At 44.7% G+C, this 22339-nt stretch overlaps 1 protein-coding gene across 3 annotated transcripts; it reads left to right on the plus strand.

Annotated features, from left to right (window-relative positions):
* Positions 1-4091: 4091 nt before the first annotated feature.
* LOC108121614 (uncharacterized) lies at positions 4092-21796 on the plus strand. 3 transcript variants are annotated; one of them, XM_043211967.2, is made up of 11 exons: positions 4092-4232; positions 5558-5659; positions 15167-15415; positions 18433-18539; positions 19569-19678; positions 19755-19833; positions 19904-20001; positions 20067-20258; positions 20321-20463; positions 20528-20673; positions 21227-21796. In XM_043211967.2, the coding sequence occupies exons 2-11, from the start codon at positions 5603-5605 to the stop codon at positions 21339-21341; spliced, it is 1296 nt and encodes a 431-aa protein (XP_043067902.1). In that variant the 5' UTR covers positions 4092-4232; positions 5558-5602; the 3' UTR covers positions 21342-21796. The 3 variants fall into 3 exon arrangements, with proteins under 3 accessions (XP_043067902.1, XP_017091338.2, XP_017091337.2); XM_017235849.3 differs by lacking the exon at positions 21227-21796 and having other exon boundaries at positions 20528-21089; XM_017235848.3 differs by lacking the exon at positions 21227-21796 and having other exon boundaries at positions 4093-4232; positions 15167-15430; positions 20528-21089.
* Positions 21797-22339: the final 543 nt, after the last annotated feature.

Here is a 22339-nt window from a genome sequence, read left to right on the forward strand (position 1 = left end):
GTCGGGCTGGCTGAGCTGGCAACAGGTGCAAGGACATGGCACGCCGAGGACAATGGCCAGTTTGGAGGGAAATTGCATTCAGCTGGCAACGCAAAGTGGCTATTATATTCCAAGGGTCTTTGTGGCCCAGAAATCAATGCGGGATGGAGCGGGGAGGACTGGGCCATGTCAACAATGTCAAACACTTGTGGCCAAAACGCAGGACGGCTTGTGTTTATTGTTCGGCTCGCAGGCCTACAGCCACTTGAAACTTTTCAGCTGTATGTGTATAATGTTGATCTCCGCCTGCGGCGCAGTTTGTGCGGTTTTATGCAAAAGAGGTCCTGTGAGCCAGCCAGCTCGGAGAAACAAAAAGATGAAAATGGAAAACCGAAAAGCAATTTGTTGATGAAGGCGAAGCAAGCAGTACGTGTGTGTGGCATTTGGGTTATTTTATGTTTTCTTATTTGGTGAGTGCCAGAGCCAAGCCGAGGTGGAATAAAATGCGAGTGGCGTCCGAGGGCCTCGGAACATTCTTACCGGTGGCGGGGCGCAGATTCGCCCACACCCAGCAGTAGCAATGGCGCTAATATTGGCAGAGGTCGACAATTAAGTCGAACAGTGGGTCCTCGCGTTTGGTCCCTCTTTTGGATCCTGGGGTTCAGTATCCTTTGCTAGCCGGAAGCTCTGAGAATCTGAAAAATAATCAATGGAGAAGACATTATAATCGTATCTTGTTTAGACTGGCCGAGGTACCCGACAAAACTTCTAGAAAAAAAAGCCCACAAAGCGCTCAACCATCTGAGACAGCCATCAGTTCGAGGATGTCCAGTCGAGTGATTGAACAAACGAATGAGAACTGACTGAATGACGGACAGGAGACCCTCCCTTGGGACAACTGGCTTTCGCCTTTGTGGCCGCTTTCTGTTTTCCTGCCAGCCTGTCGGGCCAAACATTGTTTTTGGTTCATTGCACTGACAGTGGCCGCTAACTGGGGCGAAGCTTACTACCACACCGAAGCAAGCCCCAAACATTCGCCACCGGAATGTTGTATGTAAATACCCCGAAATGGCCTCCCCAGGCGCCGGGTAAACAACACCTTTACAAATCGGCAGGCTCTGGTCCCAGCCAAGTGCGGGAAAATTGCGTTAATGGATCCCTCGAGACCCTGGGCATACGAAATTCTGATTCACAAAATCATAACTGAAACAGTTGCTAAGGAGAGGATGTAATAGGCAATTTCAAAAAATGCAAATCAAATAGTTAACATTTTAATCTCGCTGCTAAAAAGAAACTGTTTAGAAGCCTTCATTTTTAGTCCTTTGTGACGCAATGAGATGCACATACAAATTTAAGTTCATTACAAAGTCAAACCAATAAGTTTTCCGGGGAAAAAGTCCCTATTTTTAGGACCCACCCGCCCTTAATCCCCGGTTCATGACATAAGCTTCAATTATGAGTCTGTGTGGCTGAAGCATATTACGTATACGCCTCGGACGCCTCGCTGTCTGCGGATTACTTTCAGCGAGCAGCTGAGGACATCCGCCGCCCACGAAGCTGCTGGGTCTCCCAAGAGACAGACCTGACATTTGGCATTTTTCACGAGCAGTCGTGGCCCGAAATGCCAAAGTTCGACGGCGGAGGCCGGAAAAAACGTTAAACAATTGTAGCTCACGGGCCGCCAGGACTCAACAGAGTGCTGGTAATCGATTTCATTATTGATGGCCCCGATTGTTTGTTTTGCCAACCAAAATAGCAATGGTGAACCTATCCGGTTGCCCAAAGCTCAGTCTTATTGAATTATGCTTCCGTTTGGGCCTTGTTAGTAGAAAAATTAAGTCGGTCGGGCCCATCAAATTTTTGGCCTTGCTTACATAATTCATGCAGTCGGCATGGAATCCGGCTTTCCTTTGGCCGGCAATAGTGTCTAATTTGGCCGAAAACTTTCATACGCCCCGTTGTCTGGCAGGCTGTGTGAAAAGTTTCTGAATTAATAATCACAGTAACGTGTTGAGGGTCTCGCCTGTCTGGGCTTGCCAGAGCTCCGAGCTCCGAAATCTGTGCTCGCTCTGTGGCAAGAAAAAGTTTATAGCCAGGCTTAACCCCTGCCCCCTGCCTCCAACCCCTGGGTTCAACTCGGTCTGCCCACCACAATCCATCAACGTCGGGGCAAAATTAAAGTTCGGATTCTTTCTGTGGCAGCTTAAGCAGTTGCATTTACTGCCACCCGTGCGTTATATAAACTGCAGCAAAAACGCAGGAAACTCTTGGGGGCATCCGAGCGGAGTCCCACCTAACCCATTTTCAGCGGAAGAACGGAATTTCCTTTCCTGGGACCTGGCTTGTCATAAAACAGGGCTTAATGTCTTTTCGATGGTAATTAAAAATGCCAAGCATTTGAGTCTATCTAGACCTGCGGAGCTGCCGCACGCAAATTGTGGCAGCTATTTCCGTTCGGGAGGTCAAAGACTCGGGGGCTAGGCTCCTAGAAAAGAGTCCCAAACACGTCTACCCACCGAAAGTTTTAACTTTATACCCTATATTTTGAACAGCAATGAGCTCTATGATTTTTAATTAATTTTTTTCCAACCAATTAGCAGTTGCTAAACCACCACTCAGGATTGTTTGCTGTTCGGCACCCCGCTGGCAGTGGGTTTGTGGGTTAGCAGGTCTCCACCCCCACCCCGCCCCTATGACACTCGTTTCCCCTCGCAGGGGGGAAAGCCTTAATCGCCAGCTAAGTCGCGCTCTTTGTTTTACTTGTAATTCAATAAAACGATGCGATGCGATGCCACAGTGCCTCGCTATCCTCGGGGCCTCCGTTTTGTTGTTACGGCGTCGTCTACGCTTATCACGTACCCACACAGACACACTCGAACTCACACTCTCACACACTGGCAAACACAGATACAAACACTAGGACTGGCTGATACAGAAATTTCGTATATATTTTTTTCTTAGCCGTGTTTCGATTTTTCGGCAGTTGCACTTGGTTATGTTACCAAAATCGCTAGAAATCCGCTGGAATCCGCGCTATCTTGTCGCTTGACAAACGAATGAGAGTTGAAACGATGACTTTGATGATCAAAAGTGAACACAAAATGAGTTTAGATAATTTTGAGATTTCGATAGAGACTGGAAAGCTAGAGGACTCTTTCTGGCTGAACTGTCAACGACGGTGATGAAATTTTCACTGAGCGAATGGCCTTTTCCCGAACACGAGTTTCCCACCAAAAAGGAAAGCGAGTCCAAAGGCATGTGGGTGCCAAAAGAGAGCAGGAGAGTGGACTGTTTGCAAGAGATTAGGAGAGAGAGATAAATACTTAGTTGTTTATAGGCTTATATAGGCTTAAATATAATTAAGACCATAAATTATTGAATAAAATGGGAGGTTTTTTTATCTCTACAGAGGTTCTGGAGATGAATTTTTATTTAAAAAGGAGTTTAATTCATAAATCTAATAAAATATACAAATGAACCGTTATTTGTATGGAACTTACCAACACTGGTCTTTCTCCGGAGAGAGTTCCAACCCCAAAAAGTGCGCAGGTGCAAGGTGGAGAAACCTGCGGGCGTATCGATTCATTGAGGTCCACTTTACGCTACAAATTCCAACAACCACCTCGAAAGTTACACAAGGAGAAATATTTATACCTATGATTGGTATAGATTAATAGTATTTACTATCTAGGTAAATTTTTAGTTCCGATGTATCATCTTTTCTTTTATAATTAAAATTTAAAGCTCAAATATACATACATATTTGGATCTTCTACGGATACTAACCATTTCTCCCAGTGCACTGGCATGGCCCTATATTTTTATCAACAGGCATGGGTGTAGGGCCTGGGGAAGTGATAAAAATAGAGAGTCGGAGAGTTTATAGCCGCATGAGTACATTCGAGAGCGCCAAAAATGATGGCTTAAAGTAATTTTTCCGGCAATGTGGCAACCCAGGCACGAACTGGCCACAAAGCGCGAACGGCCAAAACAAACGAAGATGTGGCCAAAAAGGGGGGCCCGAAAAGAGGCAGAGAGCGAGAGCGATGGGGGTAGAAAGAAAACAAAACAGCAAAGCTTGGCTTAGAGCGATTTCCGTCTCTGCGAGATTCAGTTTCAGTTTCCAACAAACTCTCGAGCCGTCAACGTGTCAGCGGATAGTTGAGATACAAGATAAAATATCCAAGCCCGAACTCTGTGTGTTGCGCGTTCTGAAAGCTAACGACCGTGTTGCTTTTTTGTGTGCTGTGCAGGTAGCTGAGTAAACGATTAACTAATTAATAAACAACCAGAAACGCTAAACAGAAGCTCCAACCAGCAATAAGTAAACAACTTGGCTGTTGCATAAAACTCGTTTTCACGTGTTGCAGAGCGACGTGTGATCCCAAAAGAGCTTCAAATCGTTGCCAACTCTCAAAGTGAACACAATCTGTTGAATTAATATAAAACTCTACTAATATATGTAGCTGACTATGGTCCACTTCATGAAAATGTAAATTGGTTCTAGAATTTGTAAGCTATGGCCTGGAATTGTCGCGAATTTTAAAGAAATATTTTAGCCAAGTTAGTGCGCTCAGGTGGCTGGCTCAGCAGATTAATCTTCCCACTCCTTCTGGCTCTCAGCTCTTTTTCAGTTCTCTTAGTTTGTGCACAAATCTCTTATTTTACTGCTTAGTCTTTTTCATTAACTAATAAAAATGACTAACTATTTTGGCTTATAGTCTTAGCCCGGTATGGCTACGGGTTGCACTCGAAAATACCTCCTCAATGAGCTAAGCACCTATCTAAGTGCTAATGTGATTGGGCTCTCAGATCCGATAGGTGTCTGTGTAGGTGTGAGGGCCATTTCCGCCTGGCTGCTACCAAAAAAACTTCTGGCCAGTAAAAATTAGACCCAGTAATTGCCCATTCCAAGCATCGATCTCTGAGAATAAGCCATAAATTATTCACAAAAGTGTCACCTTTCGTGCAATTATTTGCTTTGGCGCTTTAGCCTTTTTCATAGCATTTTCAGCTTATGACGTAAGACTGTTTTTAAGCTTTGTCCGGCAAACAAAAAAATACTATATATATTTTTCGAGCAAACTCGTTTCGGCATTCCGAGTCATTGTTTTCGATTTGCGAAACCCTTTTCGGAGTATTTCATTAGGAGGTTCAATAAGGTCGGGGTCGTCTTGAAACCGAAAGCCAGACGTGAGGATCCGAGCTTCATCAGATAATGAGAGCATATTAGAAGATCCGAAAATTAGAAATCCGATGCACTGCCATCACGTTCAGGTACTTAAAGTTTCCTAGAAAGTTATGCCCTCGCACAATCCGGAATCTAAAAAATGCAGCTGAGTAGATGAAACTAGAAGATACTGAGTCTGAGTAGATCCGAGTTCAGCTGGGCCTAGTTTTTGAGTCACCAGAGTATAAACACTGGGATGAGTAATTTAAAGGCAACAATAAAGGCCAATAAGCCAGCTGCCAGTTGCGACTTGACAACTGCGTGAGCTGCATGAAGTGGGCTATAATCAGAGTCAGAGACAATTGCACAATTGCTCAACTGGCCGATAAACAAAGTGGGTAATTTCAGTTGGTCAAAAGGAGTACTCCACCCGGACACAGGCGCAGAAGAATAATGGCGAAGGAAACCCCACTCCTATGGCTCCTGCCACTCCTCGTGCTGGTCGGACAGGTAAGTGAAAGATAATTAGGCCCCTTTCTTGGACATTTCACTTTTCATTTGCATACAATAATGTTCTGAAAACGGGGCCATCAGCCCTTTCGACTCTTTCCCCCTTCCCAACTCGGCCTATAGCATTTTCACGGCGGCTTTGAGAATTTTCCACGGCAGTTTTCCAGGCCAGACAATTAATGAACTCGCCAGCATTGGGCCGTGCAGTTGGGCCAGTTTATCAATAGCAATGGAAATGGCCATGGCCATAACTACTACTACAGCCTGTAACTATAACTATAACTCAGCGGGCAGCATGCTTAAGTCCCCTCCCCCCGCCGTTCAACTCAAGATGTACTACTGACCGATATCTTAACTTTTACCCAACCGAGTGCCCCCCACTTGGCCCTTCTACTTCTCCGGTTCCATTGTTCGTCCGCGCTTCAGGAATGCTTTTGGTTTTCAGTTTTCGGTTTTGGTTTTTGACTTTTGATTTGGCTTGCTTCGAACTCGGTTCTCCGATTAAATGGCACAAATCCATCGCGGTGAGAGCGACTTGGCGGCAGGGCTTGGCATCAATTCGAATTGGTTCAAGTCTGGATTGAACCGATCGGGGGTTTTCTGGAGTTTTCTTGGTCGCTTGAACTAGAAATCATACCAGGGAAAGTAGTTAGATTGGATAATTATTTCTACTTCTGTGATCTTTGGCATAGATTTGTTTAAAATCCAGAAACTGACTTAAATAATCCTAATCGGTTAATTTAATTCATCTGAGAGTACACCTTGATACTGGGCATTGTTTCCCATTTTGGATGCTTCTCAGACTTCTGAAAACATCTGAGTCGACCCGCCCTTGTGACTCCCGCCCACTCCTCTAAAAGCCGAAATGCCAAAACCCAAAATTGATAACGGGTATGTTGAACTATCAGTCGAAGTCAGCGGCCGTCGGGGAATGACATCATAAAGTGCCCGGCAGGGGCGAGGGCGTGGGCGTCGAATTCGCTCTCTGGGCTTGGCAAACAGAGACTGGCGGCCCACAGGCCCCGGGGACCTCGAGTACGGCGGCATCCGACACCCGGCCAGGTTAGTTGGCTGTTGGTTAAATGCAAAACTCACAAAACCTTGAAGCAAATCGTAAAAGCAACGGCAAACAAAACGCAGTCTCTCGGTTAATTATCAGAGTGTTGGTGATGGCGATGATGAGGATGAGGATGGTAATGATAATGATATAAGTTTACCCATAATGAAATAAGTGGTAGGAGGGCGGAGAGACTGGTAGGAGGGTGCCAGACTGAGATACATGTGTAAACAACCGCTTTGTGCGAAAGTGTGCGTGTGTTAAGTTTAAAATTGAAACTTGGCTCGAAGCTTACGGTACTCGTCGGCTCTTCATTTCTTACCCGCTTTTCACACTCATTAAACAATAACCGAACTAAAGCCTTATTCGGGCCAAAGGCCCAAAAGGTGGTTAACACACAAAGCCCAGAAGACTCCGGCTAAGGATTAGTAGTTCCCGCACACACTGCCTGACATCGAGATGCCCAAACTTGGCCGACAAATAACTCATTTTAATTGACGCCTAAATATTGACTTGCATATTAGCGTGTTTCGGTGTACTTGTTGTCACTGCCGTGGATGTTTTTGTTGTTACGGGCCATTAAAATCAGTTTCAATGTCAACGCACACACCGGCACAGACATAAGCTGAAAGCGAACGAAATATGCTAATTCTCGAAGCCATCCAATTCCAATTTAATATATGAATATATGGCGATCCGAGCAGAGTATATATGCGCATACAATGAGCCAGTCTGTCGTCATGGCTCTGGCCTGCCAGCCGCCATATAAGCCAACAACAACCCACCAGCAGCCAGCGACTCGAAAAAGCTAAATAAAACCAAACAACCAGCAAGAATCTGGTGTTTTTGGCCAGAAATGACGCGTTGAATGCGACCACAGGTAGCTTGTGTTGGCTTGTGGTTTTGTTTTCCTGGGGATTAAACAGAGTTCTCCGTTAAGAGCTCTGACTTCTGTGTGTGGAAGCCAAGCATACTGGGGATATTTGATACAGTCCCTCATAAATTCGATATGGTCTCGTACAAAAAATTAAACAATCTTAATCGTTATTATTAAAGCCATACAAAGTTTAATTGCTTTCAGACCCTTGAAGAATTTGTATGAGAATTTTTAAGACCTCGTTACTTGATTGAGTATAGAATACTTGTATTATTTATTTATTTAAAGTACAACAGATCTGAAGAAACAAATATCCAAGTCAGCATTCTGTTTTCATAGCATTCTTGACCATTTGCAAATGATTGATGACCGAACTCTTTTTTCTGGCATGAAAATCAGAAAACACTTAGGAAACGATTTTGGAACGCTCTTGCCTAGAGCAGAGCAACTTGAGCTACCCACTTATGGTGCTCCCCATCCGAGGGTATCGAGAACTAAACCGCAAACCCATTCTCGACTGCCAAGCACGTGCTTCCCAAGCCTGCCAAAAGCCAATTGAAGTGGTTTTAACCCCGCCGTCCCTCCTCCCTTCAGAATTACTACTGCGGTGGCCACAAAATGTACAATATTTGATATGCTGCGTATGAGTATGAGTGTACTCGAAGATATGATTCACAGCCCGCCTCTGACTAACACTAAGTCGGGCACATGATTCTTAGAACTTCCGATGACCCATCCAAGGCAGCGGCAACGGCAATTTTTCGGAAACAAACAAAAGACTTAGACAACAAACTCGCTGATTGTCTTGGCACTTTATTGAAATTCTTTGGGTTCTTGTTTGTGAATACCTATTTGGTTTTTATTTCTGAGTGCTAACGGTTTGCCGGAGATACAGTTCGGAGTTTTATCAAAACGAGCTAGGATTTATTTTTTGTCTGCCACTGATAACCGCAGAATGCCGGCTCGGGCCATTATGCTCTAATTAACAGAAAATATGACCACTGACTGGCTGCATATTGACCACAAATGCCGGGTGCAATGAAGTGCACCCGATCGGCTGTCCATAAGCGGGCCGAGAGACTTGAACCGAAGACCGGGGCAATTAGAAGAGCAACCAGTTTGGTCACTGCACGCAACTCTAGCTCCGCACTGGGTTAGTAGTATCGCGTCTGATGGCTGAGTCTGGCCCCTGGACAGGAAGCCGTTGCCATTCTCGACGTCTTAGATGCTGGCTGAGATGTCGAGTTGCGCGACTGGGCCATTAGATCGAGCATAGCTCCCGGGGAGCGCCAGCAAAACGGCATGTTTATGTCAACACCGAAACATTCACACATGGAGATCTTTGGCATGGGCAGGTATGACTCTATTTTATGGGCATGGCTATGGCGGGTTTGAAAATGAATAAAATTGTTCCCGTATTATGTAAAGTTCTGTCCCAATTTATAGTGTTTTCTCTGTAGATTGATGGAAGCACCATTATGTCTATTAAGCCACGAGATCAAACCAATCCGGCTGCGCAATTTAACGCCGCTCCGATCGCTCAGTGCGAATTATTTTATTTTTTTCGTTGTGCTCTGTAGCGTGAAATTCATGAAAATGTATGCAAAAGTGTTTGGCATATTGGGTCATCCTCTGGTCGCCATTTGCCATCCGCCAGCCAGGGCGGAGAAAGTTCTTTCTTTGTCAGACTTTTCTGACTCGGTTAGCACATTTCATTATTTGATTAACTTGCATTGTTCACCTGCAGCCTGCCCTGCTTCTCTGTCTCTGTTTCTATTTCTATTTCTATTTTACTTCCCTGCCCCCAACTCTCTAGCCCCGTCAGTCAGTAAACCAAAACAATTTAGCAATTGTTTTTACCTTTGTTTTTCTGCTCCAGCTTCGGGCCTCGGCGGTAAAAGTAGGTTTTATTCGAAACTAATGGGAAAACTGTTTCTATTTCCCCAGTATAGCTGTACGCTGTATCGCTGCACCGGCGACTGTCATTGAGGCGCATGGCTTTCGGGTAATTTTAAACTCAGTATGGGGCTTGCTTTCAGATTCTGTCCGAGATGATGCGCATGGAAAGTGCACATTTATGAAAATTGCAGACATACTGAGGGCTGCTGGGAACTCAGTTCGTCTTTGGAATGGCTTTTTCGTGCAGCGTGCTTCTTTTTTTGACAGCAATTAAGGCAAATGGTCAAAGAAAGTGTGACAACTTTTAAATCACGACGGCCAATTGCTTGAATCAACTAAATGATGACTAAGGGCTAAATGAGAAACGAAAGCTTCGGCTTCAAATCCGTGTTAATGCACCCGAATTTACCCAATTCTTAGATCCCATTCGTAAAGAAGACTAGTGGTTAGAACTCATAAATGCAATTAAGTTTCTCTACTTATCGAAGGCAAGATAGATTTCCATTTTCCCTCAGACTTTGCCAGCAAGGAATTAGCCTTCTTTACTTGATCTGGTCTGTGTGCATAATGCCTATAGAAACCTGCCCATTTTTGGCTGCCACAGATGGCTAATTCAATTAGAGAAACTTTCAAAACACGACCAGCCCTTGTAAGCAGATAGTACTTAACATAATTTCCCAGCTGGTCAAAAAACCATTAAAACATGCAGCTACTGGAGAACAGAATTCCTCGGCGAACATAAATAACCCATGGAGAAGACCGTTTGGAATGTTGTTCAGCAATATTTTGAAGAAGTTACAAAGCGCCTCTATTGATTGCTTTTCAACGGCCGACAACAAAAGCCAGACAGCCAGTAGAATTTACTGGTCAGAGGGAAGGAGGTCGCGGGGTCGGACAAGTGCTTATTATTATATTAGTGGTACGACAGCGTTTCATTATGAGCCACACAATTGACCCACCGAGTGGTGGAACGTGCAGACAGAGTCAAGCCAAAAGGTGGGGCTTCAAAAGGCAGCACAGGTAACAGGTAATAGGTAACTCGGTACTCGGTGGAATAGGGACCGGGCTCTTCCCCAAAGACAAGCCTTGGAATTAGCGCGTCAGAACATCAATGGAAAGCGCTCCGACAATTGAAATTTAATTGAAGCCGCGGCGACATTAATTGCCGACTGCTTTTCTTTCTTCCTGCGACTTTGGGTGTTTATCAGTGGGCCCTGGGCCCGGGGATGATCCTCGGGATGATAAAACCGTTGGAAAACCCTTTCAGCTGTCAGTCGGCGTCGCCGTTTGCATTATATAATCAGCCCGACCAAAGCTCGCAATCGGAACGGGTTTTCGGCGATGTCAGCTTCATTAAGCTTTTGGCCAGGTCCGGCCTGGGCAGCGACTACGAAGCTCTGCCCGAAAAGCCAGCTCTGCACATAAATACTTTCCGTCCAGCTAGAGCTCCTACACAGGGAAAAAATGGGCCTAAATCTTAAAAATTGCATTGAAAACAATAGAAAATATTGCTACATTTTGATGGTTTTCCGAAACCATTCAAAGTCTACTATCATATATCCCTAAGCTCATTTGTAAGACTATTTTAGGAATTTTTTCAAGTGCACAGTAATGCGAGTTAAACGGCAATTTATGCGCTGCCAGTGAAAATACCGTGACAATTTGCAATCAGCCACAGTCCAAGTTGCAGCTCAAGTCGCGCTGGACTCTTGGCCCGGCCAAGTCGAAGTCGGAGTCCAGAGCCAGAGTCCGAGGCTTGGCCCGGCTTTATGTTATAATTTACCTCGAGCTGAGCTTTATTGCCGAGCGCCATATAGCGGAAATTCAAATGCACACGAAATATGTTAGGAGCAACCCCTCTTCATCTCTGACCGCCCATCGGCTTTTGTTATGCACGAGTTTTGTTTTCGCTTCTAATCCAAACTTGTTGCACATGTTTTCAATGTTTTTGCCAATCTATGTTGGCCAACTATGCGCCCAGCTGCACTAGGCACTCTGGCGATTGTATCGATTGGTTTAAAAACAAAACAGCTGTGGCTCTTGCGAAACATTAAGTTGGCCCAAGCGGGCATAAAGGAAACACACCTCGCTAACCAGCCAGCTAGCCAGGTAAATTGAGTGGAATTAGCCGTTCTCATAAATCACAACCACATTTAATTGGCGCACTGCCACAAAAAGAAGGCAATCATGTTTTAGAACCCCAATTAGTTGTGGGAGCCTAGGAGTCCAAAACTATTTCATTCTACATCCAGCAGATTAAATTACATCCGATACTAGGCCGTTCCGCTCTTTCCAAGAGAACCTCATTTTGGGATTGACATGGCTGGGGATATATTTTCCATCCATGCACTTCCCCATTTTAAAAGGAGCCTCCCAAGAAAATTTGGAAAAAATAAAAAAAATATATTTGTTTCTAGATTTTGAAGCAGATTTATGGAGAATCGATCCACAAATCGTTTAAGGTATTCCGCTCAAGAATCGGATGACTATTGGCAAAGATATGGTCTTCGATCTGAGCCATATTGACCTTCCATGCATTTCCCCCGAATTCGAAGAGGATCCCCTACAAAATTGGACAAAAAATCGAAATAATATTTTGTTGTTAGATTTTGATTCAGATTTATGGAGAATCGATCCACAAATCGTTTGAGGTATTCCGCTCAAGAATTGGATGACTCTTGGCAAAGATATGGGCTTCGATCTGAGCCATATTGACCTTCCATGCATTTCCCCCAAATTCGAAAAGGGGCCCTACAAAATTGGACAAAAAATCGAAAATATATTTTGTTTCTAGATTTTGATGCAGATTTATGGAGAATCGATCCACAAATCGTTTGAGGTATTCCGCTCAAGAATCGGATGACTCTTGGCAAAGATATGGGCTTCGATCTGAGCCATATTGACCTTCCATGCATTTCCCCCAAATTCGAAGAGGATCCCCTACAAAATTGGACAAAAAATCGAAAAAATATTTTGTTGCTAGATTTTGAAGCAGATTTATGGAGAATCGATCAACAAATCGTTTAAGGTATTCCGCTCAAGAATCGGATGACTATTGGCAAAGATATGGTCTTCGATCTGAGCCATATTGACCTTCCATGCATTTCCCCCAAATTCGAAGAGGGTCCCCTACAAAATTGGACAAAAAATCGAAAAAATATTTTGTTGCTAGATTTTGATGCAGATTTATGGAGAATCAATCCACAAATCGTTTAAGGTATTCCGCTCAAGAATCGGATGACTATTGCCAAAGATATGGTCTTCGATCTGAGCCATATTGACCTTCCATTCATTTCCCCCGAATTCGAAAAGGATCCCCTACAAAATTGGACAAAAAATCGAAAAAATATTTTGTTGCTAGATTTTGAAGCAGATTCATGGAGAATCGATCCACAAATCGTTTAAGGTATTCCGCTCAAGAATCTGATGTATACTGGAAAAGATATACGTACATACCGCTCAAGAATCTGATGTATACTGGAAAAGATATACGTACATACCTAGACATTTTAGTGGGGCATTAATAGTAAGCAGGCTTACCACCCACTTTGTTCATATGGGCTGTACCAATGCACTTCCACTTTAAATGGCTCTCCCACATATAGACAAGGACCCAGCAATTTAGGCACATAAAATTCAAATTCGAGGCCCCATTCTCCAAAACTGAAGCTCATTAAAAACGTTTTTCATAAAAAACGAGCCATAAAATCGTTCCTAGCCAGTTTCCCACGAACGGTGCTGCCTCATTTATTTGCTCTAAGCAGAACTTCATTTTTCACTTAGCCTCGTCTGCAGTTTTGTCATTCCTAAGCGGATAATTGCCCCGGCAAAACAAGGCAGCCTTTCCTTTGTACTAATTGCCCTCGTCAGTTGGTTAGTTGGCTCTAAAACGGCTTAAATGCTTAAGCTCGGCGGGCCAAACACTTTTAGTTTATGGCCGTATAAATCACCTTCATCCTGGGCTAATGATCCTGGCCGAGTCAGGGCTCCAGCTGTGTCTCGATTTGTATTTCTGTGATACGATTTGCATACAGACATTTTTGAAAAATCACCCGACAGCAGGCCGGGTGTCCTGCGGGGAATATCCATCAGGTTGGCAAATTTTTCAGCTCACTGGCTGCTGGCTTCGTGACTGGCAGCGCAAGTGTCTAATTGTATTTTTGGTGTCTAATTCCCATTTCCATTTTGAGACCACAATCAGAGCGTGTTGCATAATACAAAGGCAATGCTTAACGTGCGATTTTTTGTTTGTTTGTTATTTTAACAAGCCGCCGCACACTCAAAAACGAAACGATAGTGAAACGGGCATGCAAAAACTATTTTAATTGACTGCCAGCACAGCCAGCCAGCAGAAAAATGCAAAAACCCTGGCGAAACAATTGGCTTTTTTGCCAGCCAGCGACAAATTGTCATGGGAGTTGCTGCAGCGGCTCGGGGACCCAGGGACTGAGCATCCAGCTCCATCTCATGTGACCCTCATGGCGCATTGAACCCCGATCGGTGGGGGCGGAGAGGTCCGTATAGGCGGAGGTGGTATCTCCGCTCGGGGACTACTAAGCCTGGCTTATTGAGATGCAATAAATTGCTGATGGCATGCAAAGTGGCTGTTCTAGTTGCCTTAGAAAGTGGGACGCTGGCCAACATGTTTTTGGCACTCGGCCTGCCACGGAACTGGGTCGCCTGGCTGCATTTCATTTCACCTGACTGACGTTCAGTAGCATCGGAGTTTGGAGTAGAAAATTAATTGCTTCGATGACTGAACGAAATTTCATATATTTTTTTTTGACGCGCCAAAGGGCGGACGGCTGCGGCAGCATTTCGAAAGTAAATATAAATCAAAGGCCAGCCTTTCGCCTTTCCCGCCGAGGCAGGCTCCTTGCAACAAAAAAGTCCCACCGCTCGAGGTCCGAGAAACGTGAGCCCAGCTGCCGGACCACAGAGGCGGCGTCTGGGCGATTGTCATGACATGACTTACTTAACTTTGTTACTTCTTATCCGGCAGCTACACTGCTATATTTAAAAAAAGTTTATTTATACAATAAATAGTTCTAAGTTTGTGTCTTAAGTCATTCGTTTTCAAACAAAAATCTGCAAGGAATTCAAACAGAATAGACTTTAATCATGTTTATATTGTATTTTGTATTAGTTTTGTGCTGGGTTTTAGTTGTTCAAAGTGTATTGGCTCCATTTCAGTGCTATTGCCAGTTCCTAGAGGCAGTTCTGTGGGCCCAAAAGCTGGAGCACAAATTCAATTATCACGACGGAGCGACAGCAGCCCAATAGTCGGGCACGCCAATAAATTATCTCCGAGCCAAATGGCTTTGACAGTGCGCGGCTGTAAGCTGTAAGCTGAAACCGAACTGACCCAAAACGTGCAGAACTTTGGCAGCTCGCTGTTCTGGCCCAGAGTTCTTTGAGGCTTTCTGACTCCGGGTCCGTTGGCTTTGCCTTTTTGCAATTAATTGCGACCACGGCTTGCCGGCTCTTTCGGTTAACCATTTTAAATTAATTTGAATTTTCCTCGTTTGCTGTGCTGCTACTTTTTTCTGGTGTTTGTCCAATGAGTCGGCATTAACTGGCCGGCCGGTGTTAGTTCCCAGGGTCCCGGAATCAGGTCAAAGTTATTAACCGAAGAAGCTGCTAACACTCTGCGTATTTTTCTTATTCATTACAGGTCACCACACAGGAACCGGCATCGGGAGCGCCCGGAGAATTCGCTCCCCATGTGACGGCCACTTGCAAGGCGGGCACGATGAACATCAAAGTGAAGCTGAACTCCGGCTATACGGGAGCCGTGCACGTCCGGGACTACCGCACGCCCGGATGCATGGCCATGGGCGATGGCAGCGACTCGGTGGCTTTCAGCCTCAATCTCTGGGCCAAGCAGGGTGCCAGCGACTACTGCGGCATCCTGGTCAGCAACGTGAGTGGAAGCAATGTAAGCATAACCCCCGAGCTTCCCTAACAATATTAATCACTAAGCGTCAACAAAGAGTTTTAAGTGAAGTCGACAATTTGTAAGGTTTTCAGATTATTTAATTCCAGTTTCATAATAGAGCTTAATGGTAGGAGGAATTTAAGTTTATTCTGACGAGACGTACTACGAAAAAGTTCGTGTCTTAAGTCTTTCGATTACTCCTCCCTCAGCCGGCAAAGACAAATTAATTTTGTCAGCGGCCGAATATAATTTGCAAATTGCTACCAAAATTTAGCGATTCAACGAACAAAGAAACCAGCCATTGTGAACTGTGAGGCAATAGTGGGCAACTAGAAAAGCGACGACCCGTAGAGCTTCAGCCTTCTCTAGAAGAGACCAGATTATCAGAGTTCGAGGTCTTGTGTGGCTAAAAAGGGCACGCATGCCCATAAATTTGAGCCCGCCTATCTGTGAGTGTTGCACTTGGTTCGAAACCAGCGACTGAGGCTGGCACGGCAGTCGGGTCTATATAGTAACGATGGCAATAAAAATCAAGTTTAATCCTACGTGCATCCTAGGCGTTGACAGCGATTCCGTGTGGGTCTGACCGTGGACTCAGTCCAGCATTTCCATACAAAAGCAAATCGCATTAGATGTAGCCGATCCATCCTTCAGAGATACTACTGCGCTGAAACGCAAATTATCCAAAGGGCTCACTGTCAGATGCTTATGAGTACGAGCACATACAACATTATTAATTGCAATGTCAAATCGTAGCGACCGCACCCTGTATTCCCAAAGTCAAAAACCGAACTAGGGCCCGCACTGCCTCTCCGAGCGTCGGGGCCCACCTTCCTTTGGGTTTCCCTGCGGATTGCGGACAAAAAAGGGGAGGTCCCCCATAAAATTAAATCATTCTTATCGCCACTGCGGCTGGATTTTATTTTTATACGTACTCGAACACGCATATATCCGCTTAGGCAGACCCAAGTACAGTGAAAAATATCTCTAGCGAAGGCTTTGAATTTCTAAAAAAATATATACACTTTTTAATGGACTATAAAGGGGACACTTCCCACCTTATTCCCTAATGATTAAGCTTTTTATGATTTTTTTGGCGGATTGTTGGTTGACAACCTTCCCAGTTCTGCTTTCCAATCCTGTACTGTACTTTAATGTTTGATGTAGGCAGTTCCCTGGGAGTGCCTTGGCAGCTTGCGCCGGCGTCTGGTGCTTTAGCTTCAGACTGCGGATTTCACATGCCCAGACCCAGACACAGACACGGCTTTCCACGCTTCGGCTCTGAGCTCGACTTTGACAGCATTCCAAGCCGCTGTTGTGGCTTATTTCGATGCATGTAGTTGCTATTGTTGCTGCGAGTGCGTGGAATTTGTGTCAAAAGAATGTTTTTGTGCGGCGACGCAATCGCTGATTTTATTCCTCTGTGCAAATATTTGTGTGGAGCTTTAATTGCTGGCGAAATGCCTTCGGTCGTCGCTGACCTTGAAAGGTAAACTGCAGAATGCCGAACGCCACTTTCGCCCTCTGCCTCCCCCTCAAGGCGAAGTATTTGTATCTGTATCTGTATCTTTGGATCTTCGAATCCGCTCTGGAGCATGAAATTGCCGCTGACAATGGCCAAGACGCCCAGCTATTTTTACATAAAGTTCAAGACTGCTGTGGTGGCTGGATGGCTGCTTGGCTGGCTGGCTGGCGTACTTGAACTTATTTCTTATTATGGCGACCATTATTGTTATTATTTTTGAGTGGGTTGCCATTACATTGCTACACTAGCACTGGCAGTTCTTTGTCTAGCACCCATTATGTACATTTAAATGTTAATTGCAAATGCAATTGCCTCCAGGGCAATTTCAGCACGTTTAGTGCCGTAATCTCAGGAGAGAACTTTTGCTTATAAGCCATTTTCTCAACTTCTCTAATAACAACCTGATAATGAGCTCATCCGCTGCGGCATGCAACTGCGTGACGCATGAGTTGGCCACCAGATTGTGACATCACTGGTTGCGAGGTATTTATTTGCACTGCGATATGATTTTGCTAACCCCCCCGACTAAATTCTAATCAAGTATTAACTGCAGTTGGCCTGTGGAGGCGTCATAAAAAATATAATAAATATTTACCCGACCAAACATACAAGTTAAATACCTAATGCTTACCTACACATTCATTTACACCTTTTTGTAATGAAAACCAGTTTGGCAGGCAGCTGTGACACAGAAGTGGCAGTGCTTTTTGCACATCTCTTTATGGAAAGCTGCTCGATTGCATTGCTCGATCGAAGCAGGTCAAGGCCAGGTCTTGCAGCCATAAGGAAAACATTATAAAATATTCTGAGCAACAGTTAGTTAATCGCAGCAGCAATTACTGCAGACTTACGGCAGTCCTATTCCCCAGCCAAGCCATCACGGTTCTCTGGGATTCTCGGAAAAGAGTTCCATCTGCAGTTACATTTGGCTGCACAACCCAGCAGCTGCAGGCTCAGTAGTCTGCAGAGGTATTCAAAATTAATTTAAAATAACTACCGAAAACCATGATAGCCGACGGGCTCTGGAAGACTCAAGAGCTGGGGGAAAATGCAGAGCCAGCCCAAGAGAAAATAAACAACTGGAAAATGCGTCACACTTGGCGGCATTTTGCATTTCCTCGTTGTGCGATTGCATCATGTGACAATTAACATGCCACAAGTGCAAGTTGCAGCCACTTACACTCAGCCATAGCTTCAGATCCGATCCTTAACCCATGGCGAAGGTACAGATTTAAATTAAACAGTAAAATCATTTATTTACATTTTTTAAACTGATGCATATTCATTTCTCCGAGTGCTTGCTGCCTATGCTCCTGTTTTATGGTCGAAGCTTACTCGGCTTCGCATAAATTGGGAACTAACTCGGCTTTTCCAACCAATCAACATTAACGTCATGGGCATAAACTTTTAATAACCGGCAATTAAATGAACTCTTCCCTCTCCCCCACACCACCCTCTTACCTTTGATCCCCCGCAGCGGACCGAGGAGCGTTCCATACAGCTGGCCGTGCGTGTGCACAAGACTCTGGAATTGGCGGACGATAAGTTTTATGTGATTACCTGTGGCAAATCGGGCTTCGCGCGGTAAGTTGGCCCATGATGCTTAGGCTAAGCTGTCTAGACAACTGCACTTAGGACTTGCTCCCACTCCGTGTGTGCCGTGATTTCTTGGATTTGGTCAAGCTTCCGTCAGTGGATGATCAAAGCGCTGGCTTGCCAATCTTCGAAGGCCCATACAGTAATTGTTCCGTGTAGGTGTTGCTCTCAACTGGCCATTACCCATTAGGCTTTGAGTATTTGGCATTTGGCCATTGTTCGAATTTCTCTTGGCACTCTGTGCGCGGAATTGGAACTCAAGGCCATTGAGCTCTGGCCAGAATTCAATACGCTTCTTTCACTTCACCTCTATACCTCTATACTCAATCAAACAATCCCAAAACTGGCAGAACAATCAATAAAATCCAGAGTGCTTAGTTTGGCAGCAGCTCAATTAACGGTACACAGCCAGCGATAATCATCTTAGAGCCGAATGGGAAACAATTTAATTTACCTTCTCGCCTTGCGGCTTATTTGCATAATGCCAATGACTTTGCTCGCGACTCCAGCTTACGCAACTATCTCCCCGATCCAAACCACAGCCCCACTTGTCTGAGAAATAAAGATGGCATTAAAAAACGGTTTTCCGAAAACGTTGCGCTCTGTTAAGCTTGTAAAAGGCAAAGAAATTGTTAACAGCGCCAACATAAAAACATAAAAATCGTGCAAGCCAACGAACAAATAGTTTCGGATGTTTCTACGGGCCTTCAGCTCGAGACACACATATATAGTATTTATAACTTCGCTTATCTGGCCCGCAAATGCAACTCATTCTCTGCAGCTCAATGACCGGCAATTGGCGATGCAACTGCACCTCGACTTCAGTAGCAGTAGCAGTTGCAGTTGCAGTTGCATAATTGCAGAATTTACAATTGCTTTGCCCAGATTCGCCCAATTGGCCAGGCTTTTAATTAGCCCCTGCCACACGGAGCAGTTGCAGCAGTCTACCGTCTACCGTTAGCCGCCGCCCTCGACCATTTGTTTAACCCCAACTTGCCAACAACTATTTCCCTGCAGCGATGACAATGCCCATGTGGTGCTCAAGTTTCTGGAGAACGACCACCGAGTGCGTGAGACGGTCTACGGCCACAAGTACAAGATCCGCGCCGAGTTCTCCAAGCCAAATGGTGAGTTACTTGCCCCCCCCAGGGCCTCCGTTTTAAGCCACATTTTAACGTTATGCTCTGCTATTACCACTATCAGATACCTACGGCCTGCGTGTGGGCAACTGCTTTGCCTTCGACAAGAAAAACAGGACCCAGAAGCTCACCGATGACAGTGGGTGAGTTAAAATAGTTCTAACAAGATCAAGAGACGGAATACTAAGACCCTACATTATCATCTTCCCCCAGCTGCCCCCACGACCCGAATATCATCAGTCGCTTTGTGCCCACAGCCGATGGACGGGCTGCTGAGGCAGTGCTCTCCTCGATGTTCAAGTTCCCCGAGGGTATGCACTTTGTTCCGCTCCATCCCGAGGCAGTCTCACCTAACTTTCTATTGCCCTCCTTTTAGGCTCCGAGGTGCATCTGCAGTGCGATGTGATCCAGTGCTACGGACGGTGTGTGGAGATCGATGACTGCAACGACGTGGCTCTGGCTGGTTTCGGCAAGGGCACCAACGGACCCAGGAAGTTCGGGCCGAACGAGGAGGGCTCCAGCGTGGCCGGAACCACAGTCTTCGTGCTGGACCCCGCCGAGGCCAGATGTGAGTTTGAAACTGTCCTTCCGGATTATTTATCACTCACTCTTTTATTTGTATCCGAGCAGTGGTATCGGGAAGCTGCGAGGACGGTATCCGACCCAGCTGGCTGCTCTGGCTGACCATCACCCTGGGCGTACTGTTCCTGATAATGCTGCTGATGAACATCTTCCTGTGCACGGCCATGAGCTGCAGCTGTGCCAACACAGAGGTAATAAATTCAAATAATTGTGACTTCATCTTCAATAAATCCCGCCAAATTCGAACGCTTGCAGATTATCGAAAAGGAGCCATCGATCATCGAGGAGTACGACCCGTACCGCAGTTGGCATGGCAGCCAGTACGGATCCCGTTACTCGCTCCACGGCCGGGATGCTCACAAGGGATACACCAGCGGTGGCTCCACGATACACTCAAATAGGTCTGATAGATATTAAGCAGTAGCCACAGAAACAGAGACACATCCACACCCTACACACACCCCTCTATGCCACACTTCAATATGCATCTGCTCTGCTCTCGTTAATTTTTTCTGGTAGCTGTGGAGCCACACACACACAATACAAAACAACAATACAACAAATCAAACAAAGCATGCCAACAAAGTATCTGTATCTGCGTATCTACGTATCTGTATCTCTGTACCGTATGCTCGTATCTCTTGTTAGCCCTGCTGGACAGCCACAACAAAACAGTCCGAAATCAAAAACATTGAATGAAAACCTTTCGTGCCTTAGTATACTGCAACTGTAATTAACCGAATAGTAATTTGCATTTGTCTACCGGTAATAACTAACTAACTACTCCCTCCTCCCACAAAAAAACAAAAAACAAAAACGAGAGAATATCGAATGACTAACCGCCAATTTCAAATGAGTTGAACTAACTAACTGCTTTGAAGATTTCCCCTTTTAAGCAACAAAAAGGTATTTCATTGTGTATTAAATCCAAACTTATTCAACGTCCTTCCGAAGGTCGATGCCGATCGATAACGATAACGATTATGCAATCGTGCACTCGCGTCCCGGCTCTAGACATTCCACGTTACACGGACAGCGCGCCCATCGGGGACCGCCCAGTAATATTTGAACACAGATCCCAACCGACCCGATCGCGACACATGAGAAATAGTTTATTCTGTAAGATTAGCCTAAGACTTCCCTCCCTCTGCGTCTCAAATGTACATAACTAAGCGAAAATTCTGGCCTTCTAGTTTTCCAAATTTTCCAGAGAGATGAGATGATGCCGCTGTAAAATACTACTCTGAACTAAAAGTACTAAAGTTCTCTTTGCCTAATTTTAATGAAGAATCACCTAACATAAGTCATTAGTCGTTTATAAGTGCGAACGAATGTGTATTAGCGAAATGTTTCCACTACGTGTAAAAATGAACAAAAGCAGGCCAACAAAATTAATTTTAAATGAATATGCAACTACTTTATAGTCTAAAGTGTTAAGAATCCTTTGGCGAATGCGTTAAACGTACGAATTGTAATTAATTTAAAATTTTAAAATTTAATTTAATAAAATGACTAAAAATTTAATTTTCGGTGTGTTCTTCCAATGGGGCGGATACTTGATATTGATGGGTGACTACCATATTCTTAAAGGGGATTATTTATGAGCTATTTTTAATTTTTTTTTTAAGACTAGTGCAATAAGTAAATCAAACTATTAGTTTGTTTAATCTTTACATGAATATGCTGAACTTACTGCACAAAACCATACATCGACGGCTAAAAGTATGCTATGATTTTTGGGATTTCAGTTACCTGGGCACTGCTTTTTAAAGGTGTTCCGTCAGGCGCACCTGGATAATTACCAACAAGCAATACAATTACAGACTTTATAAATACATACTGATACTCAAAAATAAAAATAGGGAATATTATTTTTATTTCAACAATTATAATTCCTAATATACATTTATTAAGTATACGCCCCATTAAAGACTTTAAAAGAAAACTCCTTTCAGAGACGACCCATTTTGCAGAAATCCCCACCTGGCTCCGGCTTATCTTCTACTCTCTTCGGAAACTAGTTTAGATGGCTCTCGCGCTCTCAGCCCGCTCCGACTCTCCCACAAT

Source organism: Drosophila bipectinata, chromosome 3R (assembly GCF_030179905.1).
Source record: "Drosophila bipectinata strain 14024-0381.07 chromosome 3R, DbipHiC1v2, whole genome shotgun sequence".
NCBI lineage: Eukaryota > Metazoa > Arthropoda > Insecta > Diptera > Drosophilidae > Drosophila > Drosophila bipectinata.

Excerpts from the sequence above, each read along its gene's own strand:
- LOC108121614 (XM_043211967.2), top strand. The coding sequence starts at position 5,603 with ATGGCGAAGGAAACCCCACTCCTATGGCTCCTGCCACTCCTCGTGCTG. Across the intron at positions 19,834-19,903 it reads AAGCTCACCGATGACAGTGG|CTGCCCCCACGACCCGAATA; the intron begins GTGAGTTAAAAT and ends ATCTTCCCCCAG. Across the intron at positions 20,674-21,226 it reads TCCACGATACACTCAAATAG|GTCGATGCCGATCGATAACG; the intron begins GTCTGATAGATA and ends GTCCTTCCGAAG.